At 38.0% G+C, this 16,627-nt stretch overlaps 1 protein-coding gene across 3 annotated transcripts in view; it reads left to right on the top strand.

Annotated features, from left to right (window-relative positions):
- Window positions 1-16,627, top strand: part of LOC121390027 (serine/threonine-protein kinase mTOR-like) — a 105,404-nt gene that overhangs the window by 81,424 nt on the left and 7,353 nt on the right. For all 3 annotated transcript variants that reach the window (XM_041521727.1, XM_041521726.1, XM_041521728.1), the window contains 13 exons: window positions 756-853; window positions 4,155-4,251; window positions 5,559-5,657; window positions 6,677-6,799; window positions 8,695-8,877; window positions 9,576-9,710; window positions 10,798-10,972; window positions 11,378-11,513; window positions 12,348-12,495; window positions 13,267-13,389; window positions 14,673-14,755; window positions 15,785-15,932; window positions 16,401-16,599. In XM_041521727.1, coding sequence (XP_041377661.1) covers window positions 756-853; window positions 4,155-4,251; window positions 5,559-5,657; window positions 6,677-6,799; window positions 8,695-8,877; window positions 9,576-9,710; window positions 10,798-10,972; window positions 11,378-11,513; window positions 12,348-12,495; window positions 13,267-13,389; window positions 14,673-14,755; window positions 15,785-15,932; window positions 16,401-16,599 — 1,747 coding nt within the window. The remainder of the gene's footprint in view (window positions 1-755; window positions 854-4,154; window positions 4,252-5,558; window positions 5,658-6,676; window positions 6,800-8,694; window positions 8,878-9,575; window positions 9,711-10,797; window positions 10,973-11,377; window positions 11,514-12,347; window positions 12,496-13,266; window positions 13,390-14,672; window positions 14,756-15,784; window positions 15,933-16,400; window positions 16,600-16,627) is intronic.

Below are 16,627 nucleotides of genomic sequence, written 5' to 3'. Positions count from 1 at the left end.
CCAGAATTGGTAAATTACTCTATATTGACTATTATTGTCTTTGCCTTCAAAACCAGAATTGATAAATTACACGTTGTCAATATTTTATCCCCAAAACCAGATTTGTTGACTTATCTCCAAAAACAAAATCAGTAAATTTCGCTATATTTTATCACTGGAACCAGAATTGGTATGTTTGCCTCCAAAACCAGAATCGATAAATTTCTCAATATCTTGTCATCCAAAACCATATTTGGTGTCTTTGTCTCCAAAATTAGAATCGGTAAATTTCACTACGTCATTTTATCATCAAAACTAGAATTGGTGTCTTTGTGTCCAAAACCAGAATCAATCAATTTCACTATATTTTATCATGAAAACCAGAATCAATCAATTTTACTATATTTTATCACGAAAACCAGAATCAATCAATTTCACTATATTTTATTACGAAAACCAGAATCAATCAATTTCACTATATTTTATCACAAAAACCAGAATCAATCAATTTCACTATATTTTATCACAAAAACCAGAATCGATTAATTTCACTATATTTTATCATGAAAACCAGATTTGGTGTCTTTGCATGTCTCTAAAACTAGAATCGATAAATTTCTCTATATCTTATAGTTTGACACTCAATAACCGATGTACTTGTTGTGCTGGGGTGTCGTTAAACATTCATTCATTCAATAACTGATGATGAATTAATCTTTGTGCTCTAGTAGTGTCCTTAAACAAAGCCTACTTTAACTGTGATATTTTGTTTGCAGATGTCAGGTAAAATGAACAAGTACTGTGTCCCCGCTGTCCAAGGTTTCTTCCGGTCGATAGCGCTGTCGTCACAGAACAGCTTACAGGACACGCTCAGGTGGGTTGTCTTTCTTCACTTTCACACGCATAATATTATACAAGAATCGTTGTTCTGTTCACTCCATCGGTGGCCCCATTGGGCTATTTCTCGTTCTAGCCAGTGCACCACGACTGTGTAACAAAGGCCATGGTATGTACTATCCTGTCTGTGGGATGGTGCATATAAAAGATCTCTTGCAGCTAATCGAAAAGAGTAGCCCATGAAGTGGCGACAGCGGGTTTCCTCTCTATATATCTGTGTGGTCCTTAACCATACAACCGTAAATAAAATGTGTTGAGTGCGTCGTTAAATAAAACATTTCCTTCCTTCCTTTGTTCTGTTTACATATACGTAAAGCAAATTGGAATTCACGTGGACCACCAATTGGGTATGTGGTGAAACATTACATTTTAACATTTTCTATTAACAATTTGTTTTGTTTTTTTAATTTAAGATTTGTTTTTGGAACTTGAAAAATACTGTATCGTTTGCAAAATCTGTTTAAAATATCTTTGGAATTTCAGTGTTGTATAGAACACTAATTTCTTTTCACATTACCTGTTCTCAAACAAGGGCACCTCACCCCACGCAAGTGGTCTGGTCCGAACATCCCAATAGCCAATGGGATGGCCTAAATTCTTCTACTGCATACTGCTCTCTAGTTCCGGTCACATGACTGTAACTTCCTTCTTTTTCTCTTCGCTAAAGGGTCTGGACGTCCTTTTGCTTGGCTCTGTTTTGGAGTCAACTTTTTTATAAGACCTTTGGTTTTGTATTCGTTTTTGGGTGAAATGTTTTTCACCTTCATTTTCGTTAGCTTTCGTATGTCTTTTCGCGTATTTCGCTTGACTTTCCAAGCGTTTATTTACATGAAATGTTGTTTATATTGCCGGTTGTTGTGTCGGACGCCATTTGCAAAATGGCGTCTTTGTTGACCGGCTTTGTGTTTGTGTCATGGTTGGTTTTTTCTTTCTCTTTCACAGATTGAAAAATTGTTATCATGTCTTATGTTAATGTTCAGCGACTTGTACGAGCGTGTTTACGCTGTAAGAAGTTTACTGCCGGCGGCGACCCACACGACTTATGTCCGGATTGTGTTCCGTGTGCCCTTACTTCAAGATGCGACCTTGTTCGGGGTTATCAGATGTCGAGTTCGCGGCTTACCTGAAGGTGTCAGCGAGGGCCAAGAAGGTGGAATCTTCGCGTTCCATAGTAGACTCCGTGGCGGAAGTGTTACGCTCCATTTTGCCGTCCATGCTTCAAGAAACAATGGCGTCGATGGCGACCGTACCCAAACCGGCGGTTTCGGGGTCAGGTCTGGTTCCAGTCTCTTCTTCAGGGGGTGCGGCTTCTTCAGCTCCACCGATACCTAAGACTTCAGATGACAGGCCTGCGGTCTCTACGCAGCCCTGTAAGAAGCCGGCTCATTCAGATAGACGCTCCACGGATTCCAAGGCTCACCGATCTTCGGCGCATCGGAGCCGGGACCGTAGCCGCTCCACACGACCTGTACGGCTCCCTACGGGTTCCACAGATCGTCAGCGCCGACCTTCAGTTGATGTGGCTTCAAAGGCCTCCGAGGGATCTAGACGGGACCGTCCACAGTCCGGTTTAACCGGCAGCTTCCATTACAGTAGATCGATTGGCCTGTGCTCGAGTAACACGAGACTTTGGTGATGAAGCGCCTGCAGCATCTGTCATTGAAGAGCCCGACTCTACGGACTATATGACTATGAGGGATTGCTTGGCGGCCTTCTACGACATGTTGCCATCCTTGCCACATCCACCGACGTCGTCCAAGAAGGGACCGACACTGATGATAGCGACTTATGTCCCTCCGGAGGATGTGGTCATCCGTTCCTTGGTATCCACATGGGACCGCCCACAGTCCGGTTCTCCGGTATCTCCATCGGGCCATGACCAGAGCAACTGGCCTGTTCACGGTGCTAAGTGACTTTTCTGATGATGTATCGGTTCTTGCGGTGCTGGAAGATCTGGATGCGGCGGACCACCTGTCACTGAGGGACTGTCTGGCTGTCATATCTGATATGCTACTGCTGCTGGCCCATCCACAGGTTTCAGCCAAGAAGGGTCCGGTTTCGATGATCGCCACGGAGGTTCCACCGGCAGATGTCGGCATTCGATCGTTGGCTGCCACAGTCCCCCGTCGGTTTACATGGCTACCAGTAACCGGCCCGTGCGGATTGTTTGTTCCAGCAAGCAGACGGAGCCCTGTAACGAACTGGAAGATTGCGTCATCGGCTCACCGTTCGGTACAGTCGTCCCGTGATCGATCGAAGTGGTACAGCGTCCAGGGTTCCACCGGCTCCTGCCGGTCCGTGTACATCGTACCGTCCACACCAGTCGGCAGCTGATCCGTCGTTCAGGGTTTACACCGGCTCCTGACAGTACCGTCCACGGTCCGTGTTTCCGATTGCAGCCAGTACATTGGATCGAATTGCCTGTGCCAGGTTACTGAGCGATTTTCCAGATGATGTGTCGGTACCTTCCGTTATAGAAGGTCCGGACGCAGTGACCCACATGGCTGTGACGGATTGTCTCGCTGCAGTGTATGATATGCTTTCGTCACTGCACAGTCCACTGGCACCATTCTAGAAGGTTTCCGTTTGAGGACTGATCCGATGTCGAGGTTTACTTGAGTCGACTTCGTTTGTGCCGTTCCCCATTCGTCACAACGAACGTATCCCGTCTTGAACCTATCCTTCAACGGTGTGGCACCGGTCTTGGATGACGCTGTTTCCGGCGGGAACAGACGTCTTCCTAGAACTTACAGATTGGCACGTCCTGTCGATGTCTTCAGTTCAGCGTAGATGTTTGTATATGCTGTCCTATTTGATGTTTTCCTAGCAACCATAACTCTTCATGTGCAGGATGCCAGAGGATATGCCTTGTTCCAGCCGTCGACTTTGATGTTGGTCTACCTTATATCTTCCGTGACGTCGATGTGCACTACGATTGCACACTGTCGTCAACCGACTTGCCTGAAGCGATCCATTCTTGACTTTCAGCACAAGCCGGTAATCTTGGCAAGCCTGTGGTCTACATACGGCTGTTTGCCGTGAAGGGGTTCGACGTTACAAGCGTTAGGTTACTCAATCAGTTCCAGTGACCTAAAAGTTTAAAATATTTGTCTTCTTTTTCACCAAATAGCTGTAGTTTAAAATGTGCTAAAATTTTCATTGAAGAAAGATTAATTTTGTTTCGTTTCGTTTTTTATTTTGTGTAATAAATATCCAAATTAAGCAATGATGAAAATGACTGTTAATATCCTATTTATGTTAAACCTTTTACTCTCCAGGTTGCTGACTCTGTGGTTTGACTACGGACATTGGCCGGAAGTGTATGAAGCCCTGGTGGAAGGAATCAAAACTATTCAGATAGACAACTGGCTTCAGGTGCTCATACATTATGTTAATTAGCTTGAGTCATGTGACATGTACACATGTACATTGTAATTATTTCATCATCATCAGACCTCGCCATTTAAGGGGAGGTTTCATTCTCACTCCCCATCACTCCCCTGAAGCACTAAGTTTAGCTCCCATTATATGGTACCAATATGGTAACATCGTAAATGGCTCCCCATAATAGTTTTATAAACATATTGTATTAGTTTAAAGTTAACTTTATAATGAAGTAAAGTTGAAAGAAGACCCAGAAAAAAGTTTTGCCAAGTTGTAGTCAAATATCAGGAGATAACAACATATGTTTTCATTTCCAAGAAACGCGTTTTCAATTTTATAGAAATTATTGAAACTCCTGCATTAATATTGCTTTTTGGCTAAAAGGAAAAATTACCAAGAATACGTACTGAAACCAATGTAGAAGGTGTCCTTGTTTTCGGATTAAATTTGGAACATTTAGCATGGTATTTTGTAAGACACTTTGCGGCGTTTACAGAAAAGCAAAAGTAGAATCAACACTTTTCATTCTTGGGAATAGCTCATAGTTTATAATTTTATTATAAAGTTAAAACTAAATTTAAACGTTTCTTTGTCAGGTAATAAATTTAACTGTATATCGCATAGTTAATAATTTTAACATTGAATTTAAATGTTTCCCTGCCAGGTAATCACACATCTGATAGCGAAGATCGACACACCGCAAGGGCTGGTTGGTCAGTTCATTCACCAGCTGCTCATAGTTATATAAACATACGATATTAGTTAACATACATGTATGTATTTCTCTGTCAGGTAATCACACATCTGATAGCGAGGATTGACACAGCGCGAGGGCTGGTCGGTCGGCTCATTCACCAGCTGCTCATAGTTATATAAACATACGATATTAGTTAACATACATGTATGTATTTCTCTGTCAGGTAATCACTAATCTGATAGCGAGGATTGACACACCGCAAGGGCTGGTTGGTCAGTTCATTCACCAGCTGCTCATAGTTATATAAACATACGATATTAGTTAACATACATGTATGTATTTCTCTGTCAGGTAATCACACATCTGATAGCGAGGATTGACACACCGCGAGGGCTGGTCGGTCGGCTCATTCACCAGCTGCTCATAGTTATATAAACATACAATATTAGTTAACATACATGTATGTGTTTCTCTGTCCGGTAATCCCACAGCTGATAAAGAGGATCGACACACTGCGAGGGCTGGTCGGTCGGCTCATTCACCAGCTCCTTATAGTTATATAAACATACGATATTAGTTAATGTAAGCGTTTCTTTGTCAGGTAATCCCACAGCTGATAGCGAGGATTGACACACCGCGAGGGCTGATCGGTCGGCTCATTCACCAGCTGCTCATAGACATCGGCAAGTTTCACCCACAGGTAGGCAAATCTTTTTTCTTTTATTTCAAATGTAAAGTTCTGGTATTTATTTTATTCTGTATTTTAATTATTTGGACCTTGATGTTTGTAATAATTTTTTACCATCACTAAAACTGAAAATATTCAAAATAAGTAGGGGATATTCAAATATAACACAATATGCTCCTGATTAAACTTCAAGCCAGTAACATTTTGGGAGATCCTGTCCCATTCCTCTTAAAGAGCGGCACCTAATTCAGCCAAGTTGGTTGGCTGACATTGACGTTTTCAGAGACGTCGTTCTATGATGTCCTATTTGTGCTCAATGGGTTAAAGGTCTGGACTTAGAACTGAACAGGGACGATCATCCACATTTCTGGTTTGTCGATATCAGCCCACAATCAGCTGACTGATTGTGACACATTAAGTCTACAGGCTACAATTCGTTGGGTGGTGCCAACTTGGAGCATGCCTACAGCCCTGAGACGTTCCTGACATCGGAGACATCGTATTGATGAAAAGTTACAAAGGTCATGATTTAGTGTTCCAGTAACAAACAAGAAAGAATATTGCTACAGTGTGCACACGACATACATATAAACTAAGTGTTTAATTTTAAATCACACCCTTCGCATGTGCAGTTTCACCTCACATGCTTCGCGATCAAAACAATCGGTGCGTTTTTTTATGCTTTTTGAGTGGGAACATGAACTTATTTTTAGTTTTATATCTCATTTCATTCTATAATTATTGATATTTGAACTGTAATATCTCCTACTTATTTTAACAGTATATCTATGTATGTATGTATGTATATTTATTTATTTATTTATTTTCAGCCTTAACCTGACCTCAAACCTATGGCATATTTTAAACTGTTAATAGGTTTTAATACTCAGTTGTCTTATACGAGAGTTGATTAATCCACAGTCTATTCTAATGTCTACATGTATGTGTCTATAAGAGTTTAGTGTATATTTGACAGTCATTGATCTACCTGTATTTTAACATGTCACTGATAATTTTGGTGTTTCTGACAGTCGTTGATCTACCCTCTGACTGTTGCGTCCAAGTCAAATGTCCAGGCTCGACAGTCGGCAGCAAACAAGATTCTGAAGAACATGTGTGAGAGAAGTAACAGCCTGGTACAACAGGCCATGCTGGTAAGTCAGAGTGTAGTTTGGCTATACCAAAAAAAAAAAGTGTTTTGGAAATAAATATTTTATGTGCAATATGTAAAAAGCATTGATCAGAACATAAATAAAACAGCAATACCTGCGTATAATAATCTTCTGATTAGAAAGTAATGATAAAAATATGCCGATTAAAAAGTAATGATGATAATAATCTGCTGATTTTAAAGTAATGATAATAATCTGCTGATTGCAAAGCAGTGATAATAATCTGCTGATTACAAAGTAATGATAATAATCTACTGATTACAAAGTAATGATAATAATCTGCTGATTACAAAGCAGTGATAATAATCTGCTGATTACAAAGTAATGATAATAATCTGCTGATTAGAAGTAATGATAATAATCTACTGATTACAAAGTAATGATAATAATCTGCTGATTACAAAGTAATGATAATAATCTGCTGATTAGAAGTAATGATAATAATCTGCTGATTAGAAGTAATGATAATAATCTGCTGATTACAAAGTAATGATAATAATCTGCTGATTAGAAGTAATGATAATCTGCTGATTAGAAGTAATGATAATAATCTACTGATTACAAAGTAATGATAACAATCTGCTGATTAGAAGTAATGATAATAATCTGCTGATTAGAAGGTAATGATAACAATCTGCTGATTAGAAAGTGATGATAACAATCTGCTGATTAGAAAGTGATGATAACAATCTGCTGATTAGAAAGTGATGATAACAATCTGCTGATTAGAAGGTAATGATAACAATCTGCTGATTACAAAGTAATGAGCAATCTGCTGATTAGAAAGTGATGATAACAATCTGCTGATTAGAAGTAATGATAACAATCTGCTGATTACAAAGTAATGATAATAATCTGCTGATTAGAAGTAATGATAATAATCTGCTGATTACAAAGTAATGATAATAATCTGCTGATTAGAAGTAATGATAACAATCTGCTGATTACAAAGTAATGATAACAATCTGCTGATTAGAAAGTGATGATAACAATCTGCTGATTAGAAGTAATGATAACAATCTGCTGATTAGAAGTAATGATAACAATCTGCTGATTACAAAGTAATGATAATAATCTGCTGATTAGAAGTAATGATAATAATCTGCTGATTACAAAGTAATGATAACAATCTGCTGATTAGAAGTAATGATAACAATCTGCTGATTACAAAGTAATGATTACAATCTGCTGATTAGAAGTAATGATAATAATCTGATTAGAAGTAATGATAATAATCTGCTGATTAGAAGTAATGATAATAATCTGCTGATTACAAAGTGATTATAACAATCTGCTGATTAGAAGTAATGATAATCATCTGTTGATTAGAAGTAATGATAACAATCTGCTGATTAGAAGTAATGATAACAATCTGCTGATTACAAAGTAATGATAACAATCTGCTGATTACAAAGTAATGATAACAATCTGCTGATTAGGAGTAATGATAACAATCTGCTGATTACAAAGTAATGATTACAATCTGCTGATTAGAAGTAATAATGATAATCTGCTGATTAGAAGTAATGATAATAATCTGCTGATTAGAAGTAATGATAATCTGCTGATTACAAAGTGATGATAACAATCTGCTGATTAGAAGTAATGATAATCATCTGCTGATTAGAAGTAATGATAACAATCTGCTGATTAGAAGTAATGATAACAATCTGCTGATTACAAAGTAATGATAACAATCTGCTGATTACAAAGTAATGATAACAATCTGCTGATTAGGAGTAATGATAACAATCTGCTGATTACAAAGTAATGATAACAATCTGCTGATTAGAAAGTGATGATAATAATCTGCTGATTAGAAGGTAATGATAACAATCTGCTGATTAGAAAGTGATGATAACAATCTGCTGATACAGGTGTCTGAGGAATTGATTCGGGTGGCCATTCTGTGGCATGAGCTGTGGCATGAGGGTTTGGAGGATGCCTCGCGTCTGTACTTCGGAGAGAAAAACGTCAAGGGGATGTTCTCAACACTCGAGCCTCTTCACGCCATGATGGAACGGGGACCGCAGACTCTAAAAGAGACTTCGTTCAACCAGGTAAATCTAGACCAGTGGTATAACTGGATGAAGGCCGTAATATGTGCTTTCCTGTCTGTGGGAAAGTGCATATAAAAGATCCCTTGCTGCATTAGGAAAAATGTAGCAGGTTTCTTCTGATGATATTAGTCATAATTACCACATGTTTGACAACCAATAGCCGATGATTAATTAATAAAAGTGCTCTAGTGGTGTTGTTAAACAAAACAAACTTTACCAGTGGTAAAGCACTCAACTGATGTACAGTAGGTCTAGGATTGATTGTCATTGTTCCTACCCAGTACTGGTTATCTCCTTTATAGCAACTGTGCTTTAATTGGGTTGTTATCTTCCTATAGCAGTTTTTTTAAAGTTAATTTTATTTCTGTAAAAAATTTTTTTATTAATTTGGTTGATAACAAATATTTTATTTAAAGTATATCATTAGGTGGGGTTTTTTTTTTTTGGGGGGGGGGGGGGGGGAGTTTAGTTGGGGTGTGTGTACTTATTCATAGAATTTCATTTAAATATAGACTCCCAGAAAAAGAATGACCGACAAGTAATATTATGATTCATACCACATGAAAGTAAATATTTTTGCTTTCTTTGTGACAATAATGTTTATGTATTCATTATTACTTTAACTCAATTAGCAGAGCATATGTTGCCTGTTATAATTATACTACATGTTGTGTTACCTTGTGTCCTGTGACTTGTAGGCGTACGGTCGCGACCTAATGGAGGCGCAGGAGTGGTGTCGGAAGTACCACCGGTCGGGGAACATCAAGGATCTCACCCAGGCCTGGGACCTCTACTACCATGTGTTCAGGCGTATTTCCAAACAGCTGCCACAGGTCGGAACTGTTACTTCATTGTGTAGATGTCTTGAGTCTTTTTTTTCTTTCTTTGTAATTTCATCTGGAAATTGAAAACTTAAACAAGTGCAGATTCAAAGAGGTGGAGGTTTCTGTGTGTATACACTTCCTATTTAAAGTCTTAGATATGTACTACCATGTGTTCAGGCGCACCAAACAACTGCCACATGTCGGGTGTTGTTACTTCATTATGTAGATCTATCTTAAATCTTGAGTGGGTGTTTGTCTTTGTAATTTCATCTGGAAATTAAAATTTAAACAAGCATGGATTCAAGTGGGGGGGGGGGGGGTGTTGCTGCAGGTATGCACTACCCCCTGAAATTTGACGAGCCTTGAAAATCTATTAAAAGTTACTCACTATAGTATGTATCTTCTTTTTTTTGCCCAGACTGGTACATTGAAGTCTATGGTGTGTGCTGTCCTGTCTATGGAAAAGTGTATATAAAATACGTCTTACAATTTTCATAAAGGGGGGGCGGGTCTCAGTAAAACGTTCACCTGAGGTGCTTGTGTTGATCGATCGAACCTCCTCTGATAGGGTTTTTTCCTCCAGTCCCAACCAGTGCCCCACAACTGGCCATGATATGTAATGTCCTGTCTGTGAAAAAATGCATATTAAAGATCCCTTGGGTGGAAAATATAGGAAGTTTCTTAGAATTAACAAATGTCTGACATCTAGTAGTGTCATTACACAAAACACATTTTAACTTTTTATTTTTCAGAAGGAGTAACCTTTGAGGTGGCTGTGGGTTTCGTCTCTCATTCTAGACAAATGTTGAAATAATAATGTGTTAGACACTAAATAGTCACAGTTTAAAATGTGCTTAGGTGTTGCTAAGCAAATAATATAATTTATTTCCTTTCTGTTTTTTGGTTTAAGAACCACTAACTATTTGTTGTCAGTATATCGTTAAGCAGTGTTTGAATTATTCATTCAGTAAACTGAGGAATAACTGTCGAATATTCCTTTCCTTTTTTGCTTTGACCTGTAGCTGACGTCTCTGTAGTTAGAAAATGTGCTGAGGTGTCATTAGACATTCCTTTCCTTTATTATTTTGGCCTGTAGTTGACGTCTCTTGAGCTGCAGTACGTGTCACCGAAGCTGCTCAAGTGTAAGGACCTGGAGCTGGCGGTTCCGGGCTCATATGAACCGAACCATCCCGTTGTGCGAATCAGTCATGTCGCCAGCTCGCTGCAGGTGATCACCTCAAAGCAGAGGCCTCGGAAACTCACAATATTCGGTAAGTGGTTGATGTAGGTTGTATATGATCTCATCCAAACAGAGGCCTCGGAAACTCACCATATTCGGTTGAGACACAACTGATTTGCAGATTCTGACAGGAAGAAGTGATTAAAACCTCTAGTGTTTGTATTTGTTAATGTCAAACTGTCGTTCAATGTTAATCAATTTCTTTTCATTTACTAAGTTGAGATGTGCAGATTCTGACAGGAAGGAGTGATTAAAACCACCACTGTGTGTCTTTGTTTCAAAATTCATCAAACATTCATAAATCTCTTTTCATTCATAATGAAATGTGACCGATTCACAGGTTCTTACAGGAAGGAATGGATGTTTTTGTGTCAAAATTTCATTTTACATTAATCAATCTCTTTTTTTATTGATTGCAATGAGATTTAACTTGCAGGTTCTGATGGCAAGGAGTATCAGTTTCTGCTCAAGGGTCACGAAGATTTACGACAGGACGAACGAGTGATGCAGCTCTTCGGATTGGTCAACTCACTGTTACGCAACAACCCCGACACTTTCAGGAGAAACCTCATGTGAGCCATATATCATTAAAAAATATCTTCACATTTTATCGTCTGTTTAATTTGTTAACTGTATTATAGTTTTTTTTAAAACTTCACATTTGATCATCTGTTTAGATTGTTGGCTGTCTCATACTTTAAAAAACATCCTTCAAATTCGATCGTCTATAGATTTAGATTGTTAGTGGTCTTATATTTGTTAAAAATCCCTTCACATTTGATTGTTTATTTAGATTGTTAGCTGTCATACTTTTAAAAAACACCTTCACATTCTATTATCTATTTAGATTGTTAGCTATCTAATACTTTTAAAAAATATCCTTCACATTCGATCATCTATAGATTTAGATTCTTAGCTATCTAATACTTTTCGAAATATCCTTCACATTCCATCGTCTTTCAAGATTGTTATTTGTGAAAAAGTATTTAACAAAATAAGCTCATTGGAGATTGTGAAACATCTAAATAATTACTGATATATGCAGTGGAATATGAGTGACTAGGTGTTTGGGTAGAGGGTATATTTCTTTGGAAGATGTTTTCTTTTAAACATTGATTCTTTGGGAAAAATGTTTTAAAGTTCTAACTGTACATGTAGCTTTTGTTTATGCTTTTGTCTTGGGTCTTTTTAGCATCACTCATTTTTCTACCATTCCCTTGTCGAAAAACTGGTCTGATCGGCTGGGTTACACATTGCGACATATCCCTTGTTTATGCCTTATCTTGTGTGTTTTAGCATCACCTGTTTTTCTGCCATTCCCTTGTCGACGAACTCCGGTCTGATAGTCTGGGTTATGCACTGCGACACATCCCTTGTTTATGCTTTTATCTTGTTTTGTTTTTTAGCATCACTCGTTTTTCTGCCATTCCCTTGTCGACGAACTCCGGTCTGATTGGCTGGGTTCCGCACTGCGACACGCTGCACTCCCTGATACGAGACTACCGCGAGAAGAAGAAGATCCTGCTCAACATTGAACACAGGCTCATGCTTAGGGTAAGCTTTCTCCTATTTTAATGTGGCAGAGTTAACATATTTCACAGAATTCTGAGTCGTAGAAGTGAGATTGTTTTCAGAATTGTTGATTTTAGCAACTTGAAAACTGTCATCCTGTCTGATGGCTTGTTCTTTCATGAAATGCTCACAAAAATCTCCTACTTTTAAAGACTCTTTTGAGATTTTGAGATTTAAAAAAAAAAAATTGTCATATCAGTGGATTATTCTGGATTACCTTTTTATATATCTGATGGCATTGAAAAAATTAGCATGATTTAATTATAATTGGAATATTTGGTTTGGGCCATTGATGATGCAGTACACACTTGTTACATATTAGAACAGACATTATAACTCTATCTCATGGTCCAATCCTTGACTTGGTGAGGTAGCTTGCATGACTCGGAGAGTTATGCCAGCTGGAGGATCAGCTCCTGGTAGGGTCACCCACGCTGGACTGGTCAAAGGGTAGAGACTAGACTAATATGGACCGGACAGACAGAGGACATGAGTCAAGAAAGACCACTGTCTAGGAGAAGCAAACTCTGAAATCAAAACTGGGCTGGAGAGGCTCAGAATTCTAGTAAGGAAACTCTCCTAGGAGAAGGAAAACTCCAAACTCAAACCAAGTCCACTGAAGTCAGAGTACAGAAGCTATGCATCAGCACTAGCATGGAAACCAAAAGGAAATGTCTGTATATGCACCAAGCCCTTATGTATATGCAACAATTGTTTAATTATTAATTTTGTAATTTTGTTTATCTCCACCAGATGGCACCCGACTATGACCACCTGACTCTGATGCAGAAGGTTGAGGTGTTTGAGCACGCGCTGGAACACACGCAGGGAGACGACCTGGCCAAGATTCTGTGGTATAAGAGTCCCAGCTCGGAGGTGAGTTTCGTTGCAGTAATGGAGCTGAGGTTGGTCAGGGTTTTTTTTTCTTCTGAGTGATAACTATTTTATTAGTCCCTGACGAGTCCAACCAGAGGGGACTATAGGTTTCATCTCTGTCTTTCTGTCCATCTGTCTGTCTGTCTGAAATTTTGTGTATAGCTTTATCGTGTACTGTTACAGATCAAGTTTGACTTTCATGGCGATTTAACCATTTTTGACGGAGTTATGGCCCTTGAACTTAGGAGATATTTTATTTCCTAAATGATATTGGTTTATTTCTTGAGTAATAACTATTTTACTATTTTATTATTCCCCTCCCGGTCCAACTGGAGGGGACTAAGTTTCATATCTGTACTTCTGTCTGTCTGTCTGTCCATCTGTCCATCCATCCATCAGTCTGTCACACATATTGTTTTCTGGATTTTATTTTCAGAATGCCTTGAGATATAGAGCAGATATTTTGTGAATAGCTTTATCATGTTCTGTTACAGATGAAATTTGACTTTCATGGTGATTTATCAATTTTTTGACAGAGTTATAGCCCTTGAACTTAGGAGATATGAAAATTTGATTTCCTGACTTTTTATTTATGTATATAGCTTTATCATGTACTCTTGCAGACCAAGTTCAACTTTCATGGCAATTTACACATTTGTCACAGAGTTATAGCCCTTGTACTTAGGAGATATGAAAATTTGTTTTCCAGACTTTTTTTTTGTGTGTGCATTGCCTGAAATTTTGTATATTGCTTTATCATGTTCTGTTACAGATCAAGTTGAACTTTTATGGCGATTTACCCATATTTTTTACAGTTATGGCCCTTGAATTAAGAGATAACAAAAAATTGTTGGGCCCAGTAGTGGATATGTATTGCTTTAGCAGTAATCGCAGAATGACTGATTCCTGAGTAATAACTATTTTATTTCCTGTGTGTTATGTATTTATTTATTTCCTGAGTGATAGCTATTTTATTTCTTGAGTGTTATGTATTTATTTATTTCCTGAGTGATAGCTATTTTATTTCTTGAGTGTTATGTATTTATTTATTTCCTGAGTGATAGCTATTTTATTTCTTGAGTGTAATTTTATTTCCTGAATGATAGTGATTTTTATTTCCCGTGTGTTATTTATTTATTTATTTATTTTGTGAGTGACCATAATTTTATGATTTACTTGTTCATATCAGGCAAATTATTATTACATCCTGGTGAATGTCTAAATATATTTATTATATTTTTATGCAAATAAATATATTGTATATATTAAAATAATACTTCCAGGTTTGGTTTGACCGCAGAACGAATTACACGAGATCACTGGCTGTCATGTCGATGGTTGGTTACGTCCTCGGTCTGGGAGACAGGTACAGATGATTATCTTGTATACATTATAACGTTTACATAAGACAGGTAGAGATGATTATCTTGTAAACATTATAACGTTTACATAAGACAGGTACAGATGATTATCTTGTAAACATTATAACGTTTACATAAGACAGGTACAGATGATTATCTTGTAAACATTATAACGTTTACATAGACAGCCTCCAAGAATTGAAAATTGGTGTGTACAGTGTATGGGTTAACTTACACAAAGACAAATTCAGGTAACCCGTTTAATGTTTGCATAACCCATTATGACCATGTAAATGATGTCTTAAATTGAATGGGTAAATGAAAGACCATGGCACAATTCTAAAACATTAACCAATACCTGCTTATCAATTTTTAAATTTGTATAATTAGCAGCTATCGCTAATCGAATTTAAAAAAATAAAATATTCATGTTTTGTGACATTAAAAAGATTGCAGTTTCATTAAGTTTGAACCTTGATTAATAATGGTGAAGTATGGATCTCATTTGACTTCGTACACAATACATGTCTGTTTGATATCTGTGAACTGTGAGTACAATTCTATTATTAATGCTGAACTGTCATACTAACCTGATGTTTGATATCTTTGTACTGTGAGTACAATTCTATTATTGATGCTGAACTGTCATACTAACCTGACGTTTGAGATTGTTGACTGGTACATGTATGTTTGATATCTTTGTACTGTGAGTACAATTCTATTATTGATGCTGAACTGTCATATTAACCTGACGTTTGAGATTGTTGACTGATACACACATGTACATGTCTGTTTGATCTTGGGTCCATATTTTCGAAGCTATCTTTAAAACTGTAAAACCAACATGATTTATGATGACACTGTGGCGTGTGTTGTGCTGATGTCATCGCGCCAAGATACATGTAGCTTTGAAAATATCGGTTCTTGTTATTTTCAAATATTCTACTAACATGATACTTTATCGTATTGTTGATTTAAGCTATTTGCAGTACGTACAACTCTCATTTCTGAATGGTGAACTGTTCTATTTGCAGACATCCCTCTAACCTGATGTTGGATCGAATGAGTGGTAAAATTATTCACATCGACTTTGGCGACTGTTTTGAGGTTGCCATGGTGAGAGAAAAGTTCCCTGAGAAAATCCCTTTCCGGCTGACAAGAATGTTGATAAATGCTATGGAGGTAGGAAAAAAGTATAACTTTCATTTTAATTTGTTTGATGGGCCTTTGGGACAATTGCACTCAGTGGACTCAAATGTTTTCCCCACCCCATCCAGTGCACCATTACTGATATATCAAAGACCATGGTATGTACTGTTCTGTCTATTGGAAAATGCACATAAAAGACCCCTTGCTGCATTTTGTAGTAGTAACCTGTATGGTGGAAGATGGTTTGCTTTCTCCCTGTCACAAATGTCGAAATAAGCACATGTTAGACATCAGATAGCTGTAGTTTAAAGTGTGCTGAGGTGTCTTTAAACACACATTCCTTTCCTTTTTTCTAGTGTTGAAATAACCATATGTTAGACTAGGTAGCTGTAGTTTAAAATGTACTGAGGTGTCATTAAACAGTTATTTTCAATTCTTTCCTTTTAACAAATTCTTGGATCCACTCTTGAACATTCCTTTCCTTTACTTGTCTGTCTCCAGGTGACGGGTATTGACGGGAACTACCGCATGACATGTGAGAGTGTGCTGGAGGTGCTGCGAGAACACAAGGACAGTCTGATGGCCGTGCTGGAGGCATTCGTGTACGACCCACTCCTTAATTGGCGACTCATGGAGGCCACGACAAAGACCAAGACCAAGACGACCCGGTCCGACTCGTACAGCGGGATCCAGGAAACAGGTCAGCTACTCAGGTCGGGTCAGGTACC

Source organism: Gigantopelta aegis, chromosome 15 (assembly GCF_016097555.1).
Source record: "Gigantopelta aegis isolate Gae_Host chromosome 15, Gae_host_genome, whole genome shotgun sequence".
In the NCBI taxonomy this organism is placed as follows: Eukaryota; Metazoa; Mollusca; class Gastropoda; order Neomphalida; family Peltospiridae; genus Gigantopelta; species Gigantopelta aegis.
Note: the sequence above shows the minus strand (reverse complement) of the source record. Positions and strands in the feature narration are given on the sequence as shown.